General features: G+C 42.3%; 3 protein-coding genes across 4 annotated transcripts in view; all 3 read right to left on the bottom strand.

Moving 5' to 3' along the window:
- The window catches only part of xpo1a (exportin 1 (CRM1 homolog, yeast) a), a 27928-nt gene extending 20536 nt beyond the window's left edge, over positions 1-7392 (bottom strand). The window contains exons 1-6 of the mRNA XM_034900771.1: positions 6721-7392; positions 4753-4885; positions 3100-3201; positions 1156-1228; positions 981-1042; positions 848-892 (exon numbers count right to left, since the gene is read on the bottom strand). Of these exons, the coding sequence (XP_034756662.1) occupies positions 848-892; positions 981-1042; positions 1156-1228; positions 3100-3201; positions 4753-4878 (408 nt within the window). The 5' untranslated portion in view covers positions 4879-4885; positions 6721-7392. The remainder of the gene's footprint in view (positions 1-847; positions 893-980; positions 1043-1155; positions 1229-3099; positions 3202-4752; positions 4886-6720) is intronic.
- A 1047-nt stretch (positions 7393-8439) lies between these two features.
- Positions 8440-22167, bottom strand: fam161a (FAM161 centrosomal protein A). Of its 2 annotated transcripts, none has more exons than XM_034900829.1 (7): positions 21792-22167; positions 16825-17096; positions 12620-13846; positions 12174-12341; positions 11122-11221; positions 10756-10895; positions 8440-8900 (listed from the first exon to the last, which is right to left on the bottom strand). In XM_034900829.1, the coding sequence occupies exons 1-7, from the start codon at positions 21948-21950 to the stop codon at positions 8573-8575; spliced, it is 2394 nt and encodes a 797-aa protein (XP_034756720.1). In that variant the 5' UTR covers positions 21951-22167; the 3' UTR covers positions 8440-8572. The 2 variants fall into 2 exon arrangements, with proteins under 2 accessions (XP_034756720.1, XP_034756728.1); XM_034900837.1 differs by having other exon boundaries at positions 16825-17098; positions 21797-22167.
- Positions 22168-22646: 479 nt separating this feature from the next.
- Positions 22647-24971, bottom strand: part of cct4 (chaperonin containing TCP1, subunit 4 (delta)) — a 9696-nt gene continuing 7371 nt past the window's right edge. Inside the window, exons 10-13 of the mRNA XM_034901049.1 lie at positions 24946-24971; positions 23795-24029; positions 22923-23036; positions 22647-22813 (exon numbers count right to left, since the gene is read on the bottom strand). The exon at positions 24946-24971 is cut by the window's right edge and continues 105 nt beyond it. Of these exons, the coding sequence (XP_034756940.1) occupies positions 22799-22813; positions 22923-23036; positions 23795-24029; positions 24946-24971 (390 nt within the window). The 3' untranslated portion in view covers positions 22647-22798. The remainder of the gene's footprint in view (positions 22814-22922; positions 23037-23794; positions 24030-24945) is intronic.

Below are 24971 nucleotides of genomic sequence, written 5' to 3'. Positions count from 1 at the left end.
CCCCCCCCCCCCCCCCCCATTTATAAAACGTATATATACACATTGCGCGCAACCGCGCACGCACTACAGGCGTCTCCAAACACGAGCATATTGACAACACAAAAAAACACAACAGCCATTACATTATTCTACAGTAATTTACTCATTACTTTAATTTGAACGTAACCTAATGAGATGGATGTGCAGTGTGAGTCCAGTCCTGGTTTAATGTTGGAGACCGCTACCCGGAGATCCTCCACCACCTTCAGCCGCGCTGCACACCGCCCCGCTGCAACCGATTCTGTCGCTAATATGTTGTAAATCTGTTGCAATGACCTCAGGGGTCAGAGTGGTCAAAACAAATCAAAAGAGCTCTTCCCTTTGTATTTATTTGCTTGGTTTTATTTTAAATTTAGCCACTAGTTTTATCTTGTGTTAAAATCATGGCTAACAAATGCTATTTCTAATCGTTTTTAATTTTTTGTTTTATTTCTGGAAATCAACATGCAACCCCCCCCCCTCTGGCTTGCAACCCCCCCGTGGGTCCCGACCCCCAGTTTGGGAATCACTGATCTAAGAGAGCTAACCGCCACGTGGCTGGTAAATGTTTTGGTCAAAACATTGAATGTTTTTCACTCTTGATTTCGGTGAAGCTAATCATCGTGTTCAGTCCGTTGCCAAGCGATGAAAACAGATGCTAAACTAGCGGAAAGCCCAACCAGAAACTTTTGTGATGTCACAAAGAAAGCTAATTAATATTTTGGGTTAGTATCTACCTGTTGGCTTGTGAGTCAAACAGTTCATTTCGGACACTGCACGTCAGTCATCGTTCTACTACAGCGTGTCAAACAATCACGTGAGTATTCACCTGTACGAGGATCATGTTGAGCTTCGATATGTACACTCCCTCTTTCTGCAAATGAAGATCAAAACAACGACATCAGTATCGAGCAGTACGGTTCGATTCCAAAGCGCCGTATCGTGCATGAATGTAACTTCACCTCCATGTTTGCGGGATCAGAAGAAGTCTTGATGATTAACCCAACAACGTACTTCTTGATGCCTGAAAATATATCCGAGAGTTCATGATGATGAAATGCAAGACGTTATATCCCTGACATGCAGCATAGTCACACACATCTCCAGTATGTGTGTGTTTAATGTCATTAAACCGACCTTCACACTGATTTCTGGGGAGAATCTTCCAGCGTGTTTTGATGACCGTCTCCAGAATCTGCAATGCATAATACTGAGAGAAAAGAGGATCGTATATTAGAGACATATTCTTTACATCAAGAGCCAATTACCCACAAACAAGCGCTAAACACAATATAGTATTTGCACCTGGTCTCATGTCTACATGACTGTAAGCATAGACCATACGCACTGAATAACATGAAGCATGTTCGTGCATGCAGATACTAAATATAGTATAAACAGAACTGTGTGAGCCATCAACAGTCTGATTTTTTTTTTTGTTTAAATATGTTTATTTCTGCCCCTTTAGTCATTATTCTTACACACAAAAAGAAAAAGAAAATAGAACAGTAACAGCTCTTTGGTAATATATGCATATTAACGCTATACCAAGGCAAACCGCTGAAAAAAGTTTTTTTAGCATTTAAGGCTACATCTACACTGCTATGTTTTCGTTTTAAAGCAGCATTTTGAGGCAAAACCCGTTCTCTGTCCACTCTAGAGTTATAGCTACAGCAGCAGAACTAATCCGTATTAACACGTCTGACATCACATATCCGTGTGTACACACACACACACACACACACGGCGTGTGTTTGCCGATGTAAACAGGAAGCAGATTGTCTGACGTTACTCTGCGGTTGCAAATAATGGATTTACAAGTTGGATTTACACAGAAAATACTTTGGAGAAAGAACAACGGTGAAAAGTTAAAAGCGGGGATTTGTTATCTCGGAGCGACGACGAGGTGGAACCGTTACTGTACGCCACCTGACCGATAAGGCTGACAGACGCCTGTCATCGATTCCAAAGGTCTCCGTTTGTGTCCGTCCAGATGAATACGCCAGAGTAGCAAAAGATATACATTTTTAAACCAAATACAGAAGTGTACATGTAGCCTAACACTAATTGCAGCAGCAACTGTGCTACTACAAGCCAAGAACTGTGGATTGTCAGTAATAGCATTGAAAGCCATTATAAACAAATGAAGACAACAGAAAGAAAAATTCTAAAACTTTCAAATGGAAAATCAACCTTTTTGACAGCGCTGCCCAACTGATGATAATATCCTCACAATAACTAATACTTCACGCAAAAGACGCATCAGATATGGAAATAACCACAGATTTCAACACTGTAAAATCCAGTAAGTACAGTGGCACTAAAGCAGAGTTAAAGCTAAAGAAGTCACAGCCCCGAGAGCCTCGGCCTGATGTGGATTAGGGACGTAACGGTCTGAAAACGTACCCTCACGGTTATAGTGAGCATTATTATCACGGTTTCCGGTATTATCGAGGTGCTCAGTGCCTTTAGCAGCGACTTAATTCCTGCATGTTCTGCAGACAGGATAACTATCTTACATCAACTGTCCTTCGGCATTCTTATAATAACCAGAATACGCCCGTGCTTCAGACTTAGTCCTTAGCGCGGTCGTCTCCTCCTTCCGCTATGATTCCACCTTCATGGTCCCGCTACACGTTCTGCGGTGTCCTGCTACGTCCTGCTGGGCCTTGTAATGCCACAGATTGCCCTGCTATGCCATGATCTATTACAAAGAACTACTACAAACTACTTTTTTTGTGACTGTTATTGCCGCTCTTCATTCTAACTCCAACAGAGTGTCAGACACCGCCTACCGAGAGCCTGGGTCTGGGTCTGTCCCAGGTTTCTGCCTAAAAGGAGTTTTTCCTCGCCACTGTGGCCCTGTTGCTTGCTCTGGAGGAAACTACTAGACCTGTCGGGTCCTTGTAAATTCTGGAGTGTGATCTAGACCTGCTCTATCTGTAAAGGGTCTCCAGATAACTCTTGTTATGAACTGATACTATAAATAAAATTGAAATTGAGTTCAAGAAAGCCACGTTGGAGGCGCGGCAACTTCAGCTTTTCTCTGCTCCAACGTCAGCACGCGTCAGCTATACGTACTTTAGTTTTCATGTTCTGAGAGAACTCCAGGATGGTGTCCACCCTGGTCCAGGCGTCTGGATGGTCTTTCAGGTTGGTGAGAACCTCCTGGGCCACTCTTTGCTGCAAACATGAAGGTTTTAAAAGATCAACTTCAGGAATATCTCCCGGCGTTTACACACCATATTTGACCTAAACTTCCCTAATAGCTGCGTGGTTAAGCTGAGAACAGGGCTGTGCAATTAATCCAATCTTACAATTTTGGCTCCTTTATTTTTTTTTATTTATCCTTTATTTATCCAGGTAAACTGTTTGAGAACCACTTCTCATTTACAAACATGACCTGGCCAAGAGGCTACAGAAATAAATAGGAACATACTGTACAACTTTACATAGTCAAACGCATAACACATAAAACAAGCAACTGAATTAAAAAAGACAATCAACGAAGAAAGAAAAAGAATAAGTGCTTAAATATGTGTGTATAAATATGGCTCCTAACGTTCACAAGAGCAGAGTAATTGAAAAAAATCGATTATTTTGTCTTGTATTCTGAATGAGAAAACAAACTTCAAACAGCAAAAGTATTTGGGCAAATTTACAAGAATACTTCCCTACGTTTACGCACCATATTTGACCAAATCTCCCCTAAAAGCTGACTCCTAACGTAAAAAAAAGCAGGGTAAATTGAGAAAAATGAATATTTTGCACATTACGTTTTGCAAGTAAATTCTTATTTTGTCTTGACTTATGAATGAGAAAACAAACTTCTAACTGCAAAAGTATTTAGGGAAAGTTTCACAGTTCTATGTGTTATCTACACATCACTACACATCACTACATGTCACTTTTTCCTTGTTTTTGGCGCTTTTATTTAAAACAAAACCCTGAGCTGGTTTAATAATAGATTTATTACACTTATTCTTGGAATTCATGGTCAACAAACCTCATTTATATCAAATTATACAAAAGCTTTTAGGTAAAAAGGCAGAAATTATGAATTATTTTGACTAGGGCTGTGCAATTAATCCTATTTTTTATCGTGTTTACAACGTTCACAAAAGCAGAGTAACTGAGAAAAATGATTATTATGCACATTACTTTTTGCAAGTAAATTCTTATTTTGTCTTGTATGCTGAATGAGAAAAACTTAAACATCAAAAGTATTTTGGGAAATGTTCACAGTTCTAGTAGTTTTCTACTGTTGATTTTTTTAACTGTTTCACAACATCTTTCCAGAAGTTAATGAGTAGTTGTGTTTAATAATAGCAATTTCAATATTGACAAAAATGCTCATGATTCTTTACATTATGAAGAATCCCTTTACTTAGAATCCAACCTAGGGCTGAAACTAACAATTATATACTGGATTTATGTTCTAGTTGTTTAGTCTATAGCATGTAAAAAAACTTAAATGTGGATCAGTTTCCCAAAAAGCACCAAGATGACGTGTCCAAGTGTCTTGTTTTGTCCACAACTTAAATCTCCAATTGTCACTATCACAAAGGAGAGAAGAGACTAGAGCAAGCATGTCACATTTAACAAGCTGGAATCAGAGAAATCATAAACGGATTAATCCACCTTTAAAAATAGTGGGTGATTAGTTTAATAGTTGACTGACTGACTGATTCATCTTTGCAGCTCTACTCCCGTCCCGACACTAGTCGTCCTCACCTGGGATCCGATGTCGTGGTACATGGAGTTGACGACATTGTCCAACAGGTTGATGTCCAGTTTCTGACTGAAGTCGAGCAGCTGTCTGGCTGGGTGTTCGGCCAACATCGTCATTTCCGCTGGCATAGAGCTTCTGAGGGGAGGAGCAGAGATTTAAACTTCGATGGCAACAGGTGACAAAGGTAGGACGTAGACGGGAAGCAACTAACGGGAATGACGGACACACACAAGCAGCTACAGGTAGGAGTTACTCGGTCGTTCATGTTTTTTTTGGGGGGAAATATGTTGCAGTAAAAAAATCATATCACATGGCGGGGCTGTAGTCAAGACCACCTTAGTGGTCTGGAGTCCAAGACAAGTCGAGTCCAAGTCAAGACCGAGTCCAAAGAGGTTCAAGTCCAAGAAAAGACAGAGTCAAAGAAGGTTTGAGTCAAGTCGAGTCCAAGTCAAGTCCAAGACCAGGACTAGTCAAGTCCAAGTCAAGACCGAGTCCAAAGAGGTTCAAGTCCAAGAAAAGACCGAGTCAAAGAAGGTTTGATCCATGTCGAGTCCAAGTCAAGTCCAGGACCAGGACTAGTCAAGTCCAAGTCAAGACCGAGTCCAAAGAGGTTCAAGTCCAAGAAAAGACCGAGTCAAAGAAGGTTTGATCCATGTCGATTCCAAGTCAAGTCCAAGACCAGGACTAGTCAAGTCCAAGAGTTAGAGTTCCAGACCAGCAGGGAGAAAGAGAAATAAAAAATAAACCAAATATACCTTTCATCTTACAGGACACGTACGTATAAAAGAACTAACAGTTAAGAACTAAAGCTTAAAGTATTACTCTACAAACACACACACACACAGATATTTTATCCCTATATTTGAACACTACACCATTTTATGTCTTGAATTGTCATTTTTTGTAAATGCACCCAGTGTTTCCTCTATGCAGATTTTGTAGCGGTGGCCTGCCGAGGCAAAATTTCTGCCGCCACGGTATCAGAAATAGGGCAGACACACAATGTAGTCGCAGTTAGCCTTTTTGGGTGGTGGTTGTTGTTGCCCCCCCCCCCCCCCCCTATCCCAACAATGGACATGGACGAAGACAACTTGCCAAATAATTAACTAAACATCATGTAATGACGTAATTATGTGAAAAAGTTGAAAATAACATGATCTATCTATCTATCTATCTATCTATATATATATATATCCTACACCCATTGATTGATTTATGGAAAATTCCATATTTATAAGAAATCAAACAAGGTCAAATTGCAAACTTTCTGCAGTTTTTGAATGACTTTTTTTTTTGCAATATAATAAAACTTTCTTTTCCAATGTTCAAAAAATAAACATGAACATTTTTGTTTTATGGTCTTGTCTTCTCTTTTGTTTTATACTGTCTATGCATCTGTTTGTATCTCTGCATATGGACTTACAATAGAGTGAAACAAAATAAGAAAAATGTGTACAATAGTGAACAAAAATGTAAAAACGTCAAGAAAAAACAAACTGATTTCTTCTATAAATAAAAACAATGAAATACGAACAAGCCAAATAAAAAATGAGTACAAGAGTTAAACAAATACTATAGCAAATGTGTACGATAAAGAGTAAGGGGGGAATGTTAACCAACAATAAAAGTGATTAAAACAAATAATAAAAAATTAAAATATGAAACAACGCCCCCACCTGGCTAACTTGGCGCTTTAGAGCCGCATCACCCCCAAAACCCGACTCATAGACTCGTTTTACTACGACTTTTAAATTAAAATGCGTTGGAAAACAGGTCGTGGACATCACGCCAGTCCCTGGTACAATGCGATTAAAAAACAACCGTGTGCTAGCGTTGGTAGCGTGCTGCAAAACACCCCCATCGCGCTGGAAACTGACGGATGCTAACGTTAGCACACGCTGTGTCTATTCTGATGCTAACGTTAGCACATGCTAGGTAAGTTAGCTTCACGTTGATCGGGCTCAACTTACCCGGTGTGTGTGGTCCTCCCGTCGGAAACAAGTGTTGGTTAACCAATGCGACGTGTGGCCGAAGACTGGAATATTAATCCTCTTATAGCAGCAAGGAAACCGTGTAACGTTATCTCATGGCACACGTTTAGCCTGCGCCTAACCTTCGATAGCAACAAGCTAATGCTAGCTAGCTAGCTAGCCTGGATGACACCGACTGCGCTGATTTTAAAAAAGCCGTTACGTTGGATACTTATCGATTCTTGGCGATGTATTAAAAGCTTTCCCGCAGTTTACCACAGCTTATCGTTTCTCGTCTTCAGCCAGTCTGAAACACATCTTTTCTTTTCTTTGGCTATCAAGTGATTACAAGCCGACTCCTCGGCAGGCTAATAGCAACCTAGCGTGCTAATGGAAAAGTCAATGATGATTCGAGTCTGCCGGCTAATGCAAGCTAAGCTAACAACACACATTCACGGAGTTACACTTTGAGCGGTATTCCGGGTTCATAATCACGAAGTAAAAATAGTTTTATTTCTGGCTCTATTCGCACACACTGTTGGAGAGCAGAGGTGTTTTAATGCGTGCAAGGGTGCTCTTCCTCTAAGCTCATGCTTCCAACCACGGACCGGTTGAAACCGGTTGAGACCGGGATATTCATTCTCGGTGTTTCGGCCCGTCTGCGCGCCGCGTAAAATTTGGACTATGTACCCGCCCATCCGGAACCCTGATTGGCTGCGCTGGTGGAGTCGTCATGCGGCGTCACAGGCTGGAGCTGTCAATCTTTCTCAGCCTCCCTCCTCCAGTTTGCCCCCGTCTGACCTAAACAGTTACATGAATAACAACAACACTGACCCTAAACTACGATAAATAACTTCTGTAGCCTACTGTGGTGGAATTTAACTATCTATCTATCTAGTAAATTAGATGGATAGATAGATAGATAGATAGATAGATAGATAGATAGATAGATAGATAGATAGATAGATACTGTAGATGTTTATTGATCCCAAGAAAAATGGGAAATTCCGGTGTTACAGCAGCAAAATCAGTCACAAAGCACAGAATATAAATATAAATGAAATACATACAATATACATGAAATAATAATATGAATAAAGTAAATAGAACAAATATTTGTATTTGTACAGGAAAAATGTGCTTTTTAGCTTAAATAATATGCTAAAATGTTATAATGTTAAAATGTTAAAATGTTAAAATGTATGCTAGATAGATAGAGAAAATGTGTTCAGCTTTTTGTCCTTTTAGCTGTATGATTATTCTGTGTATGTACATTAAAAGCAACACAAACCCGAGTCTAATGCCTTGTATATGTGCACACAATTAGCCATTAAAGCTTATTCTGACTGTACTTAAGTGCAAATGTTAAGGTACTTGTACTTTACTTGAGTATTCCCATTTTGTGTAACTTGGTACTTGTACTCCACTGCATAATGTAAACATTGTACCTTTACATTTTTGTAAAGTAGTCCTAGTTACCTAGCAACACACAGCTGTTTATCCAAAGACCTCATTTATAACAGATGAGTGAAACACTGACAGGGATCTTTTTCTGCAGAATTAGTACTTTTACTTATTATACTTTAAGTACATTTTGCTGCTAGTACTTACACACTCACCAAGTAAAGTTATACATGCAGGACTTTATGCTGTGGTGTAGTATTTTCAGTGTTGTCCTAGTACTTTTACTTATTATACTTTAAGTACATTTTGCTTCGAAGAGGTTTTCTATTCTTAAGTGCACGATATTTACAATAAAACATCACATCTTGTCATTCCAGGAATTAGATGCTTCCTCTGCACTTGATGTGCTTTCTGTCAGAGTTTTTGAACATAGCCATGGCCAATTATCTCACTTCCCTACTTCCTGCTGTGTGGTGTCGGCGTCGTGCTCGCTGTCGTCAGAATAGTTCTCATGATCGTCTGAGTAGTGGTAACTTTCCTCTGAATCATGGTCCTCCTCATCATCATCATCAGCATCATCATCGTCGTCGTCATCTCTACGGGAATCCCGCTCTGAGTGGTGACTGGCGCTGGCGTCCTCGCCATCACGGCGGTTCAGTGAAGTCTTGGTGCTCGCTGCTTCCTTGTCGTCCGGATCGGCTTCTGCGTCCTCATCGTCCAGGAAGACCCTCCTGTAGTGAACAGGTTTGTACCCCATGTCTGGCTCCTCCTGGTCACTAAGAAACAGAAGAACACCAATCAGCTCGGAGTCAGTAACGCCCTCGGGCCCAAAAGACGGCTCAACTCTTATTCAGAGCAATCAAACAAACAACTTTCTATATATAAAAGATGTTGCTTAACCCTTGTGTTGTCTTCCCGGGTCCACCACCTCCATGACTTGCTTCTCTGACACAGGAGCACTTTCAGTGGAAGACTCATTCTCCCAAAATGCACCACGGAGCGCCACAGGAAGTCATTCCTGCCTGTGGCCATCAAACTTTATAACTCCTCCAAGTGTCTGACACACACACACTTAGAGGTTAAAACGGGAAAATATTATGTGTTTTGTGCAATAACACCGGCTTAAAATTTGTGCAAAACTCTGCTGCTATTATTATTATTATTATTATTATTATTATTATTATTATTATTATTATTATTATTATTATGAAAATCACTGTGTAAATACCGTGGATATCCACACTCCTAGTATTTCTTTACTTATATTTCTATTCTGATATTTATACTATTTGTGCAACTGCAACACAGAATTTCTCTTCGGGGATCAATAAAGTATTTCTGATTCTGATTAACCCTTTTTTTTAAACAGTTTTTTTCAAGGTTTCTTTTGCTTTTTTTTGTGCTTTTATTTCCACTACCACCGGATTCACCACCACCATTGAGTTATTACCACTAATTTTACAATATTCTATAATGCATGGTCAATAAATCCCATTTATAAGAAATTATACTTTATTTTTTAGTTTAATAAAAAAGCTGAAGTTATGTATTATTTTGACAAAAAGTTACGATTGAGTCAATGATCACAGACTCTCAAAGTTTAGTCAGGATACTGTTTAGAAACCATTTCATTGCTTTTCAAATGCTACAAAATTTTATAAAACACTCCAAATTCAATGAAAACAGTGAACTGATTTTTCATTTTACTTGTGAGGAGCATTTTAAGAAACAATCCATGTTATTTTGAGGCAATTTGCTTGCAATAAAAACCTATTTTTGATGTAGCAACTTTGAAACTGGGTCAAATTTGACCTGCGGACAACAGGAGGGTTAAGCAAAAAAATTCTTAGTTTTCTCTTGCTGAACAAAAACACGTTTAACCCTCAAGGGGCTCGTTAAAAATCAGATCCCAGCTTTGCACCGACTACATGAGAAGTACATCTGGGGTGGCAACCATTGATTATCTTCATCGTTGATTAATCTGATAAATTTCTCTATTTTTGCTCCGTAATCTCCTGGAAATCCCACCCATTTATTTGGCTTGGCTTGAAGCACGTGTGTCAAACTCAAGGCCCGAGGGCCAAATCGCAAGTTTTGATCTGGCATTTTCAATTTTAGGTTCACAATGAATTTAGGCCCAACTAGTTTTTGTCGCTTTTTCCAAAGTTTTTGGTGCTTTTTTTGGACATTTGTTTCAAAGCACTTTGTTTTAACGTTTTACTCAATGTTTTTCCACCTTCTTGGAAGTTTCTGGTGCTTTTTACAATCTTTTTTGAAACATCCGGATGTTTTTTTATCACTTTTTTCAGACAATTTTGATTAATTCCTTTTGCCTTTTTCCAACTTTTTTGGCACTTTTTTCAATGTATTTGTCGCTGGCTAAGGAACTTTTTTGCTTTATGAAGCCCAAAATGTAAGTGAGAAGACTACAGTATATGAGACATGCAATAATGCAGTCAAAATATTTGACTTTTTCTCTTGAATAAAAGCATGTCAATAAACACGTCTGGCCCTTGATGTCATATTCCAGTGTGGCCTGTTGGGAAACTGAGTTTGACAACCCTGGTTTAAAGCATCAGACTGGCTGGGTGAGTAAACGGGAGCGTAGGGTGTCATTTCCACATAATTCACCTCTGTTTGCTCTCAGTGGACGGGGAGGCTTTGCCTGCACATCCTGATTTAACGGCCTTGCTGCTGACAAACTCTTCAGTCAGATCACATCCATGCAGGGCGTCTGTGTAGCGCTTCTCCGCTGCCTGTTTGGCGTTCCTCTGTTACCAAAGGAAGTCCAGAGAGTCAGTAAACAAATGGCAACAAATACTCTTACAGTGTTGAATTTCATCAGTCTGGGACGTTCTTGCAGCCCAGGACTAACAGTAGTGAAATTATGTTGTATTCCATTAACGTTCCATTAAATTGCCTGACTTCAGGTAGCTTTTCTGACCATTTCCTATACATGTGTATAGGTGATAGAGGGCTTTTCAGGTCAGTGCTCACCTGTGCAACCTGCTCCAAGAGCAGCGGCCTCCCCTTCACTCTCTGCTTCATCTCTTTTATCTCCTGCTTGTACTCCTTCTTACGCTGAAGCTCCTGTTTCCTGCAGAGAACACAGAGTTAAGAATCGTCCCATTTCCTTCAACAGCTCATCCCGCAGTCGTGCTATGGTGCCTTCAATGGCCACAGGTAAGCTGGAATTTACAAGTTCCCCGTCGGAAATCTCAACTAGAACGCCCTCTGAAGTCGGACTTCCGACTCAGAAAATCAGAGAACCTCTGGCTCACCCAGTGGCATGACTCTCATCAAGTCAAACGTAAGACCTTTTTAAGACAATTATGACTGAAATTTCACCTACAACATATTACGACTGAAAAAACAAATTCAGATGTCAGAGTCCGGAAAAATTGCCTGAAACAATTCCCTGGTTACTTAACTGCCAATGTTGGACTAGTGTCTAGTGTCGAGTTATATTTGGACTGGGGACAGAAAGAACTACAACACCACAGAATTAAAAACCAACGGGAGCAGTAGAGGGAGCGTGGCATGGACGTAAGTACATGAAGACCTGTTCAAAATGATTTAAGGCTTAAGATTTAGAACACAATACTTAATATATAATATTAAGAATATTAATTATATATATAATAATAATGTATACTTTATTAATCCCGCAAGGGGAAACTACAATTTACACTCTGTTGTTATTACACACACACCTCACAGGCCCGAACCACACACACTCATTACCTAATGGAGAGATGTCAGAGTGTGTGTGTGGGGGGGGCTGCCTATGGAAAGGCACCCCAAGCAGTTGGGGACTGGTGCCTTGCTCTGTGCCCAGAAGGTGAACTGGCACCTCTCCAGCTACCAGTCCACTACCATACTTTGGTCCGTATGAGGAGTTGAACCGGCGAGCCTCCGGTTCCCAACCCAATTCCCCACTGACTGAGCTACTGCCACTCCTTAAGACTTTTTAAGGCCTAACGTTTTGATTGTGAACATTTTGAATTTATCAGGGTTTGTGTGAATAGTAATTTAAATTGAAAGGGTACCTGAATTCTTTGAGTTTGGTCGGGTGCGTCTGTGAGAGAGCCAGGTGGGGGTCGTTGGCCTGGGCACGTTTCAACACCACCCCCTGCAGCTTCTTCTCCCGCTGTTTCTGCTTCTCCCTCCACCGCTCCTCCTCCTCCTCGGCCTTCCTCCTCTGCTCCAGCACCTTCCTACTCAGGGAGACAATCTGGTCACGGATGCAGGACGGTTTGGACGCGATGGGAACATCGGGAAGAGGATACGGGTGCAACACATCAGCTAAGGGGTGTACAAAGTTTTTTGGAGCGGGTGTGGGGTTGAGAGCGCACAGCGGGGATGCTGGGAAATGGAGTTCAACAAAATCAGCCTGCAGGGATTTCAAACACAGAAGGCAACTGTTCGTTTCTGCTCTGAGGATGCCTCTACGTCAACTAAAATGGCGGAAGCCGTTGGAGTCCTAACATGGTACCTCACAGCCTCATGCCTCTTTTTGGTGGCATCCGTGACTTTGGTGGGCAGGAACTCCAGGCTGCCGGAGAGGGACGAACACCGACTCGAGTTTGGCGTGCGCGGCGTCCCGGGGCCGACGTACGGCCAGCGCCTCATCGTCCGAGGGCTGCTCTGCTCCTTCTCGATGTCGGCCAGGATGCGTTCACGGTGCGACGTGATGTGCGACGTCCTCAACTCGAAGGGTTCGCACGCGGTTGTGGGCTTCACCTCTTTCTGTTTCTCCAGGTGCTTCTTGAAGCGTCTGTAACTGGCGTCGAAGTCGGGGACCTGCTTGTTGATATGGGGCCTGTGGGAGAAGCTGTCGTCCCCTCCGGCTGCGGCGCTGCCGTCCTTGGTCTTCTTGCGGCCGCTGAGTCGCCGTTCCAGCATGCTGGGAGGCATCGAGGCGCTGTGGAGCATCTCCTGAGCTCTCATCTGGATCTTGATGGACCGGTACAGCTGCTCCTCCTTCATCTGCTCCCCCGACGCCGCCGCGTACACGGCCTTGGGCACGGGCTTGGCCTTGAAGGGTTTGACTTTCTCCTGGTCGGACAGTCGGGGCTGATGCAGCTGCTGCTTCTGCTCCTTCTTCTTGCGCTCCCTCTCCAGGAAGCTGAAGGGCTTCTGGACGGTTTGAAGATGCGCGTCTTCTCGCTCTTTGGTCCGCCGCCGTCCCTCGCCGCGCTCCTGCAGCTCGTCGTAAAGCGGGAGGTGAAGGTGAGCCGGCGCCGGGCTGGCGCGGAACTTCTTCTGACACTCTCTCAGTTCTTCCAGCTGCTTTCGCAGCTCTGAGTTCTCCTGCTCGATCTCCGAGCGCGTCTTTGAGCCGCTCCTCTGCCGGTCCGAGTCGCGCAGCATCATCTGGAAAGGTTTCGGGACGGTCAGTCTGTGTTTCCAGTGCTCGCCGTCTTTCTGCCCCTGTGTCTTCTTCTTTCCTGTGGCCTTCCGTGGTGTCCTCTGGTCTGTCGGCAGGCTGTGCATGGAGGAGGACGACAGGTGGGGGTTGTGAAGGGAGAGCTTGAAGTCCTGCCACATGTTCTTGATGTGCTCTTCTGGAGAGAAAAGGAGGCCTTTCTCCACATTGTTACCGGCAGCTTCGTCTTCGTCTGAAGAGTCTGAATGTCCCGAGGCCCTCCGGAGCTCAACAGCAGAGTGAGACTTCCTCAAACGGCGTGAAGCCGCTGGGCTGCTGTTGGACCACGCTGGTCTAACAGAGAAAATAAAGCAACGACTGTTAAGATGACAAAGCACCTAATACTCAGAAAATGAATCAGCATCACCCAAACTCACCCTATCACAATCAAGTAAACTGTTCATTCTGACAAGTGGGGGGAAAAGTTGCTGTCTTTCATGCATTTTGAGCTGACATTTCAGTTAATTTCATCATCTCAGAGGCATTAAATTGCACTCACAGTTGCATCTACTGAATATTTTTGGATGTATATTCATCCCTTAATTATTTTCTCAACTAATTAAATCATAGTTTGGTCTATAAAACGTTTATAGATATATATAACAAAAAGTCCAAAGTGAGGCCTTCAAATTGCTTATTTATACCAACCAACAGTCCAAAATCCAAAGCAATTCCTATTTTGATGATATGAAAACAGCAAATCTTCACATTGAGGAAGCTGAAACAGGCCGACGATTGACATTTTGGGCTGAAAAGCCAAAAAAACAAGGACTAGACCAAATGATTGATCATTTCCGGTCTAATTACACATAACATGAGGCACACAATAAATTTAATTGTAATTTAAGAACAACAACAACAACAATGTTTGAAATTTACAGCCTCTCTGCTCAGCCTATTTTATGTTTTTTAAAGATTGTTTTTGGGGCATTTGAAGACATGAAAGGGGAGAGAGAAATGAAGGGGGGTGGGGGGGTGGGGGGGGTGACATGCAGCAAAGGGCCGCTGGTTGGAGTCGAACCCGCAGCCGATTCGTCGAGGAGTAAACCATCTGTAAATGGGAGCGTGCTCTACCAGCTGAGCTACCCAGGCGCGTAGTGAGTGAAGTTGATTTATTTAAAGGATCAGTTCACCCAAAGAAAAAAGTTTTTTTTAAGGTTTGGTGATTTAATTTGCAAATTACAAAATAATTTGACAGCAAGACCACAGTTTAACCTTCCTACTTTATCCAAAGTAAGTGGGTTGCTATTTGCAAGAAAGGCTCATGGGTCAGAGCCTCAGCTACATTATAAATGCTCCTGTTTTGTTTTGTTTTGTTTGTTTTGTTTTTTGTTTTATTTGTTTTGTTATAACTACTTCACTTTTCTGTTCCCTGTATCTGTCTTTTATTGTCTGTAAAGCGTCCTTGAGTGTTAGAAAGGCGCTGTTTAACAAAATGTATTATTATTATTATTATTATAAATAAAATAAAACCTTTGCGGTTTACGGTGAAGGTTTACAGTCGTGCAGGTCATGGTAGTGGTTGCCAGGTCATGGTTGCTAGGAATATTTGAAGACGTTTCGATTCTCAATCAACCAGAGGTGACGAGTAACGAAATCCAAATACTGTGTTACCTTACTTAAGTAGAAATTTTGGGTATCCAGTAATTTTTTTTCAGCCTACCTTTTACTTCCACTCCTACATTTTCATAAATAGCCTCGTTACTCCTATTTCAGTTCGGCCTGTTTTCATTCCAGCTTGTCATCAACACCCCTCCCCCCCTCAAGTGTGAATTTGATGGGGAAATAACACTCAGTTTGTTAGTAATCACTGCGCACAGGTCAGACGTATGTCACGTACATGACCTATACATGCACAAATGGAGAGATGTCAGAGTGAGTGGGCTGCCAGCTACACCAGTGGGGGGGGGGGGGGGGGGGGGAGTGCCTTGCTCAAGGGCTACTGGCAGTGCCCAGGAGGTGAAGTGGCATCTCTTTAACTACCGATCCACACTCTGTACTTTTGGTCCAAAAGGGGGACTTGAACCAGCGGCCCAGATGGTCCTGATTTCCCCTTACATTACTTTCACTATCATACTTTAACTACGTAGTTTTGAAACCAGTACTTTGACTTGAGTAAAAAGCTTGAGATGGTACTTTAACTCCTACAGAAGTCTTTTTAAACCCTCGTACCGATGCTTCTGCCTGAGTATTGAATGTGAAGACTTGTGAGACCTCGGCATCCAACCGGCTTCTTCGACTCTCGTCGACGTTTCACCTCCGTCGAACACAGACTTTCAAGCTGGTCCCGTTGTCGTTGCATATCACAGGTAACGTTGCAGTTACGTTTTTTTTTAAATGCTATTTTTAATACTTTACGCAGGACACAAAAACATTACCTTCATTATGGGGGGGGGAGGCAGCAGACATTTCAGAGGGAGATATCTCAAAATCCCAGGCACACAGAGCTGATTTGTGATTTGGGTGAACTGATCCTTGGCCATTAACCCCCCCTCCCCCCATACCCCTATTTACCCACCTCCTGCATTATACACCGGGCGGTTGTGGCTCAGTGGTAGAGCGGTTGCCTGCCAATCGGAAGGTTGACGGTTCGATCCCCGCCCCTGCAGTCATTGTCGAAGTGTCCTTGGGCAAGACACTGAACCCCGAGTTGCCCCCGGTGCTGCGCATCGGAGTGTGAATGTGTGTGAATGTATATCTGATGAGCAGGTGGCACCTTGTACGGCAGCCCCGGCCACAGTGTATGAATGTGTGTGAATGGTGAATGTTTCCTGTAGGTGTAAAAGCGCTTTGAGCAGTTGTTAAGACTGGAAAAGCGCTATATAAATACAGCACATTTACATTTACATAGTATATATCAGTTTGCACGTTCTGCACTAAACCATTCAGCCTTTTTTCTTATGTTAAACAGCTATTTTGTAGATATTTGTTTCTGTTTTTATTGTTTATTTCATATTAATGTTGAATGTGGTTGTTTATGTTAATGTATGCACCTGCCACCGAGGCAAATTCCTTGCAATTATAACTTAATTGGCAATAATTAATCTTCCGATTCTGATTAATCTGTCGTGCTATGAAACGTCGATATAATACCCCATTTTGGTCAAAAGGAGAAAACTCAAGGATTCACATTTGCATCACTGCTCTTCTATGTTATCTATTTAAGGGCAGTTGTAAAAATTCTCTGTGTTTAGATCATAAAAAAAGACCTGGGAAACAAAACAATTGATCTTGAAGTTTCTCCTGACATAATCTTGACCAGATCCACCCACCTGTGCCCTCCTGTCTCCAGCGTGGTCACGTCCAGCGGCTCCACGGCCTGGAGCTGCAGCTTCCGCCGATACATGCTCTCCAGCTCCGCCATGGTGCGCAGGTGCGCCTTCTTCAGCTCCTCCAGCTTGCTGTAGTACTCCTCGTTGGAGAAGAAGATTTCGCTCAGATCCAGGCGGTCTCCCGCCGCTCTGAAGTCGGTCATCACGAGAGGACCGCCCTTCCCCACGTGGTCCTCATCGCAGAAATCAGAGCCCGAGTCCTCATAGTCCAGCTGAAAAGGCCAAAAGTCACGTAAATCTCATTTGCCAATCATCTAAATCTTAAGCAACTTTTGGCAAGGGTGGTAATCAAGCAACAGGTTATATTTTGATTTGACGCGTACATTACATGATTTATGTACCGTGATTCGATAATGTAGCCTGAAATGAATACATTTGTTTTGGAAGCTGCAATTTTCTTGTATTTTATGCTACCTGCAGGATGTTTTGTGTTTAACCAGCTGGTGTTTTCGGTGGCTCCTTCAGGACTATAAGCCTATTACCGGCAGAGACATGGGCCATATGGTGGAGCACTGAACGGCAGCTTACCGGGAAAAGAGCTCAACCGACACACATGCTGCATCAGGTGTCTGGCTCTTTTGATTCTCACAATGTCATTAGTGTCTTTCCTAAACTCGGACAACTGCTGCACTGCAAAAATGAAAGAAAAAGGGTGTCTAAAAACAAGATAAAAACACTAAATCTGAGGGAAAAGGTGCTCAAAACAAGTGAATCTATAAGAGATCATTTCACTTGACAAGCTTGCTTGATTTATGATTATAATGTAAACTTGAACACAAGTTGTTGTTTTTTTTACCTTGGTAAGAACCAAATAGTTTGCATAGTGTGCAGAGTCATGCACGCGAGGAGGAAGACGAGCAGTGTTGTTGTCCACGTGATAATTAAGAGTTTGGGATTATAAACTCAATGACGTGATGTCTGGTAGTCAGAAATAGTCCGGCCCAACACGCTATGCGGGTCAAATCCTTCCCCCCACATGGACCGAGACTGTCAACCGCCCGCTAACGGGACCGGATCGGTTTCACTCCCCAAACAACACACAAGGATCCTGGAACTCATTTCAACTCGTTAGAGTCAGGATTGTATTTTGGGAGGGAGGGAAAACACATTCAAATCCCAAACCTTTATCACTTACTCTTGGATTTTAACTCTTGCTATTCGGACATCAGCCGAGGATCTGTGATGTCGGGATTATGTGTGTAGGAGACACATGTTGTGTTGTTCATGGTCTGATTAATGTTATTTATTGATTATTATATTGGGGGATTATAGATCTTTTGGGGGCATTGACAGAGAGGGGGGGGGTGGGGGGGTGGGCCTGGGTGCGAACGCACTTATATCCACACAGAGTAATTATACACGTGGTAACTGCGGTACTAGGTGTATTTTACGCATGGAGGAATAAATCGTTGCAGTACAATCTGGAGCTGCAACGTTATTTCTTGTCTGTGAAGTCATACAAGGAAGCATTTTTACACATGAAACTAGACATTTTTAACTCAGTTTAACTGGATATGATCTGTCTGTCATTTGTTTTTTTTGTTTTTTTGGGAGAAATGAACTCAGGCTGCACCTGTCGGCCACGGATTACAACATCAAAATGGAGAAATCTGTAGAAAACACAAAAACGAACACTACAAACCAATAAAATAAAATAATCTGACAACAAAAACAAAAATGGGATAAAAATTAAACAAAAAAAACTCGCCTTGATAGAATCAGATATCACGCCGACCAATCAAATATATACCATTTAAAATAAAACACACATTTCTTCTATTACATCCAAAAAGGGCCCCCACGCTCTTCTTAACCCTTAAAAACACGTTTTGGTTCCTTTTTCCAACATTATTAGTATTATTATTATTATTATTATTACTTTTTCAATGTTGTGGGTGCTTTTTTTAAAAGTTTTTAGTGTTTTTTCGAGTCCTTTGGGGATTTTAACGTCGACATTTTCAACGCTTATTTCGACGGCCCATTATTTTCTGACGCAAAAAACAACAAATAACCGAAAACGTGCCAATTTGACCGAAGGACAACATGAGGGTTAAAATATCGTCCCTGTCCAAGTGACCCGTTCAAAAGCCGCCATCTTGGCTCCAAGTCAATCCGGTCCTTAAAACAGCGTGAGCCGGCTGATTTCCTGTGTCTTAACATTATTCTACACCCTGTTGTTATGGCCACACGGACCCACAATCCTTTCTGTTCACTCGTTGCCCGGTAGAAGACCCAGAACACATAAAGCTGGCGATTTTGGCGTTTTTCCACTGCGTGGTATCTACTCTACGCGCCTTGACTCTACTCGCCTTTTTTGGGGGGTTTTCCATCACGAAAACAAGTCCCTGGGACCTGCTACCAGGTACTTTTTTGTAGTACTACCTCAGTCGAGGTTCCAAGCGAGCTGAGGCGACACCAAAAGGTGACGTGGAAACCTGCAGACTGCTGATTGGTCGGAGAGGATCGTCACTAATTCCTCAAATTAAACAGTAATAAAAACCGAGGTTCTCCTCATTGGCACCAAAACCACTTTTTCCAAAACAGACAGTTTTTCTCTCCCGGTTGACATCCGCTCTGTCTCACCCTCCCCAAAGGTTAAGAATGGGACCTTTAAAAAAAAAAGTGACAAAAATGTTGGGAAAAGCAACAAAAATAGTGTTTTCCACTTAATCCCGGAAGGTTCATGTTCAACAGGAAGACAACAAAAGGGCTACATTAGATGTAAAGTACTTTAGTACTTCTTCTGTGGTGTTTGGGAGGATAATTCTAGTTTTGTCCCAAATATTTTGTCTATGTTTGCAGAGCTTAAAATGTTTATTTTCTACATCACATTTAATTACATTCATTTCATTTGGCACGTCCAACTAATGGTGTTTATGGTCACCAGATGTGTAGTTAGACATTTAGTTTGGGCTAACTTGTATCACTTAAAGGAGCCATTTTTATTTTAAAGGTGTTTTAAACTAAAAGTTACGTTATGTCAGAATAAATACCAGTGGTGGAAGAAGTACACAGACCCTTTACTTAGGTAAAAGTAGAAATACCATCGTCTAAAAGTACTTAGTTAGAAGTTAAAGTGCTGAATTAAAAAAGTTACTTAGGCTTAGAAAAAGTAAAAGTACATCAGTATTATTAGCTAAATGTACCGCCCCACAATTAATACCAGTGGTGGAATTAAGTAAAAGTAGAAGTACCATAGTGTATAAATACTTTATTAGAAAGCAGGCCTATAATAAAAATCAAGAAAAAGCAGAGAAGTATTATCAGCTAAAAGTAGCCTACTTAAAGTATTAAAAGTACTCATTAATATGCAGAATGATTCATTTGAAGGTTAGCTATATATTATTATTTTATCACTAATGAACAAGCCCATTTTAATGCTGTACTTTGTCAATGTTTTAGATACTTTTGTGTAGATAAGTAGTAACGTTACTGTTCAGATCAGGGCTGGAGTACTCGAGTCCGGTCTTGGACTCAAGACCGTTTTTCTATGGTCTCGGACTCGCTAGTATGGTCACTGGTCTTGCCAGATATGGCTTCTGGTCTGGACCGAGTCCAGGTGTCTTTATTATGTTGATAATGATATTGGAGGGAAAGTGAATTCCAAAATGATTGTCTTGATACTGTCATGCATAAGACCGTAATTATGTCCTGGACTCGGTCTTAAACCTTTTTGGACTCTGCTTTGACTCAGACTCAAATCTTTTGGGACTCAGTCTTGACTTGGACTCGACTAATCCTGGTCTTGGACTAGAACCTTTTTGGACTCTGTCTTGACTTGGACTCGACTAATCCTGGTCTTGGACTCAAACCTTTTTGAACTCGGTTTTGACTTGGACTCAACTAGTCATGGTCTTGGACTCGGTTTTGACTTGGACTCGACTAATCCTGGTCTTGGACTAGAACCTGGACTCGGTCTTGACTTGGACTCGACAGTCCTGGTCTTGGACTCGAACCTTTTTGGACACGGTCTTGCCTTGGACTCGACTAGTCCTGGTCTTGGACTCGACAGTCCTGGTCTTGGACTAGAACCTTTTTGGACTCTGTCTTGACTTGGACTCGACTAATCCTGGTCTTGGACTAGAACCTTTTTGGACTCTGTATTGACTTGGACTCGACAGTCCTGGTCTTGGACTAGAACCTTTTTGGACACAGTCTTGACTTGGACTCGACTAGTCCTGGTCTTGGACTCGACAGTCCTGGTCTTGGACTAGAACCTTTTTGGACACGGTCTTAACTTGGACTCGACAGTCCTGGTCTTGGACTAGAACCTTTTTGAACACGGTCTTGACTTGGACTCGACTAGTCCTGGTCTTGGACTCGACAGTCCTGGTCTTGGACTCAAACCTTTTTGGACTCTGTCTTGACTTGGACTCGCCTAATCCTGGTCTTGGACTAGAACCTTTTTGGACTCGGTCTTGACTTGGACTCGCCTAATCCTGGTCTTGGACTAGAACCTTTTTGGACTCGGTCTTGACTTGGACTCGACTAGTCCTGGTCTTGGACTCAAACCTTTTTGGACTCCGTCTTGACTTGGACTCGACTAATCCTGGTCTTGGACTCAAACCTTTTTGAACTCGGTCTTTACATGGACTCAACTAGTCCTGGTCTTGGACTAGAACCTTTTTGGACTCTGTCTTGACTTGGACTCGCCTAATCCTGGTCTTGGACTAGAACCTTTTTGGACTCGGTCTTGACTTGGACTTGACTAGTCCTGGTCTTGGACTTGTCTTGGACTCGACTAAGGTGGTCTTGACTACCGCCCTGGTTCAGATTATCAGATTATGTAGCTAAGCATATCATTAAATTCCTCTCCCTCTGAAAGGTAGCATAACATTGTAGTACAAGTACACAAGTTAATGAGTGTTAATACTGAGTAATGGGATTTGTACCGTCTTTAACGTTACCTCTTCGTTCTCGTAGTCCCGGTTGTCCATGAGACTTGTGTCCGAGTACGGCAGCACTCTCTCCCGCTCGTAAGACGCTAACGGCGCCTTGGTGTGCGGGTCAACCGGCGTTTTCAGACACGACGTGACCAAAACGTTGGTCCGGTGGGGGTTCGCCATTACGGTGGAGTTTCAGTCGTTACAAAAACACGGTATTCTGGGCTAGATCTAATGGCGGTGTTGTTTCAGTTGTTACAAAAACCCGTTAAAAAAAACCCGGTATTTTGGCCTAAATTTAAGGTCAGTAGCCGCTGTCCTTGTGCTGAAGCGTCGGTAACTAGGCAGCAGGTGTTCTTCTTAGCAACGGAGCCGCTTGGTTGGGAAGGAAATGACGGAGGGTAACAGGAAACGCGAAGATGTTGGTTCCATTCAAAATAAAAGCACAAGACATCGATAAAGTGCTTTTCTTTTGACTTAGATTTCCACTGGAGACCACTTATGAAGAAAACTTCATAAATATATTTAAAATTCACATTTTTAGGCATATTTGATCTGTACTGATTTGTCTAATATATTTGTTCAGTTTATTTAAAAATATATCTTTTCTTTTGGGGCATTTTTAAATTTACTTGTGTTTAGGTTTGCTACTCAGACATTTGCCAAAATTTTGTGATTTCCTTGATATCCAATCATTCTGAGTAAATGGCCTACAAACTGTCAGCTGGAAAAAAAGGAATATTTTAACTAAACCAAAATATTAATCCATGTGGAATAGAGGAAAGTACATTCTGTGTCGCAAATTTTAAGGTGTTTAAAGCCTCTGGTAGAGCATTAGGACCATCAAAATTGGGGCAAAAGAATCACGCAGGCAACAGCTGGAGTGTCAACAAAAACAAAACAAGCCTTTTTATTAAATTATGCAACGTAACAACTAGAGCGGAAATCTAAACAGACTGACGTTGACAGAGTCCTCGGATCCCTCGCGGTACGAGCAGGCTTAGTGGACAGAACTCACGGGACACAATCATTTATCGAGTGTTCACCTGTAACGAGACAAAACAGATGTCAGACTTAATGAAATCAGAGCAGCTGGCTGGAAATAATTCATTTAAATCAAACTGAAGCCACAGTTTTAGATGGTGCGAGTCTTACCACGTCGTCGATCTTCAGGATGCTGCGAACCGTCTCGGTGGAAAGGGTCAGCGCACTGATGGAAACGAGCAGAGGCTGCACCACCAGCTCCTCCAGGATGTTGGAGATTCCTCCCTGAGAGAGAGAGAGAGAGAGAGAGAGAGAGAGAGAGAGAGAGAGAGAGAGAGAGAGAGAGAGAGAGAGAGAGAGAGAGAGAGAGAGAGAGAGAGAGAGAGAGAGAGAGAGAGAGAGAGAGAGAGACACAGTTAACCAGTTATGCTGCATTTTAGATGTAAATATCCATTTGTTTCTCTGTAATAATGATGATATTGTCAAATATTGGCAGGACTACATAAGCAGTGTGTGGTGGAGTCTTAATGCTAATTAAGTCATTTACCTTTGGAAAAGATCAACATAGTTTTATCATTTCTATATCACTATTAAACGGGATAAGCAATTCAACAAGGCTCTTATTAATATAAACAAGCAATAAACACATCTCGAAAAGCTGCAACGTATCACAAAAGACACTAATAATTTTTGCATTGTTGAATTTTTTGCATTTTATTGGAGACTTTTATATTCAATGTTTTAATTTGTTAAAAAAAGAAAACTAATGTAGGAAATGATTTACTTTTGTTTGTTTTAAAATCCAACAAGCAGTTGGTTGTATTTTACAGAACTGAGTACACTTTAATGAGTTTATTTTTTCAAAAGTAATATAATTTTTGCAATAATCATTAACATTAACGCATATTTTCCCCTCATATTGTGCATCCCCATTCTTTTCTGTCTTCAATAGGTTCATAAACACCAGCATGTAATGAGAGGGGGGGAGGAGGAGGAGGAGGAGGAGGAGGAGGAGGAGGAGGAGGAGGAGGAGGAGGGCAGACCTTGCGGACGTTGATGCCGGCCATCTTGTCTCCCTGAGCGTGCCGGTTGCGGAGCTCCGTCACGGTGGAGATGGGGTTCAGGCCGGCGTTCTCCGCCAGCGTCGAGGGGATCACCTCCAGGGCGTCGGCGTACGCCCGCACGCAGTAGGCCTCCATGCCGGCCAGGGTGCGCGAGTACTCCGCCAGACGCACGGCCAGCTCGATCTCTGGGGCGCCGCCGCCCGCTATCAGAGCCCTGAGGGACGCGGGAGAGAGAGGATCAAGTTATTCAAGACACATCAGTTATTATACAAGATGTCAACATTGTGTACGCAATAAGGAAAGTCAGCTGATCGCTACACCTGGGAAGGAGGGGACGTCGCTACAACAAAGTCCAAAGAGTACACGGATCGTAAGAAGGTCACACAGGTTGCAAACACTTTTTTGTTGTTGCAGGAAACGCTACAACTGATCCCACATCCATCCATCCATCCATCCATCCATCCATCCATCTAGCCATCTATCCATCTATCCATCCATCTATCCATCCAGGGATGCACAGATGTATCGGCAGCCATTGACCGATCTCCAAATAAGACTGCGTTCACAAATGGTGGCCAATGTTTTTTCTCAAAAACATCGATATCAAACATTGTTATTGGCCCAAAATTTCATCTGTGCTTCCTAATTGTGTGCAGCAGTTCAAAGTTGGAGCAGGAAGTGAGTATAAACTGTGATGATGTAATCATTTTACAGTCCATCTTTGAAAGAAGTTTGACTAAACTGGAGGTTTGTTGTTTCTTGACCCGTCAGACGTCACTGTGTTTCCATATCTTAGAAATGAATCCTTAAATATGTCATTACTGATAGAAAATTGGAAATATTCTTAAAGAAGTTGACAGATTCACTTCCCTGAGTGTACATTTAATGTTTAATTTCCCTTGGATATGTAACATATGTGTGAGAGCTCCCCAGCCAGGTTGCAGAGACAACCAGGACTGAATTAAAAGGGGAGCTTTCAACATTAATGTTCCTCCGGTTCTTACGCTCCTGCAGGATGAACAAATGCAGGAGCGCCTTTGTAGGAGGGAATACGTGCCGGTACTCATGTTTGGATTTTATCTCAGACTCAGCGGTGTGGAATGTGTATTTTTCGGTGTGAAACGACGGACCTTTGCTTGACCAGGCAGCGGATCAC

Source organism: Etheostoma cragini, chromosome 2 (assembly GCF_013103735.1).
Source record: "Etheostoma cragini isolate CJK2018 chromosome 2, CSU_Ecrag_1.0, whole genome shotgun sequence".
NCBI classification, from domain to species: Eukaryota; Metazoa; Chordata; class Actinopteri; order Perciformes; family Percidae; genus Etheostoma; species Etheostoma cragini.
The sequence above is the reverse complement of the archived record's forward strand: the minus strand, read 5'-3'. Positions and strand labels throughout refer to the sequence as shown.

What these genes read in the sequence shown, in the direction of transcription:
- fam161a (XM_034900829.1), bottom strand. Translation starts at nt 21,950, where the DNA reads ATGGCGAACCCCCACCGGACCAACGTTTTGGTCACGTCGTGTCTGAAA. An exon ending in AAGAGGCATGAGGCTGTGAG is followed by an intron (nt 12,342 to 12,619) that starts GTACCATGTTAG and finishes CTCCCTGAGTAG; the next exon opens with GAAGGTGCTGGAGCAGAGGA. An exon ending in ACCAAACTCAAAGAATTCAG is followed by an intron (nt 11,222 to 12,173) that starts GTACCCTTTCAA and finishes TGTTCTCTGCAG; the next exon opens with GAAACAGGAGCTTCAGCGTA.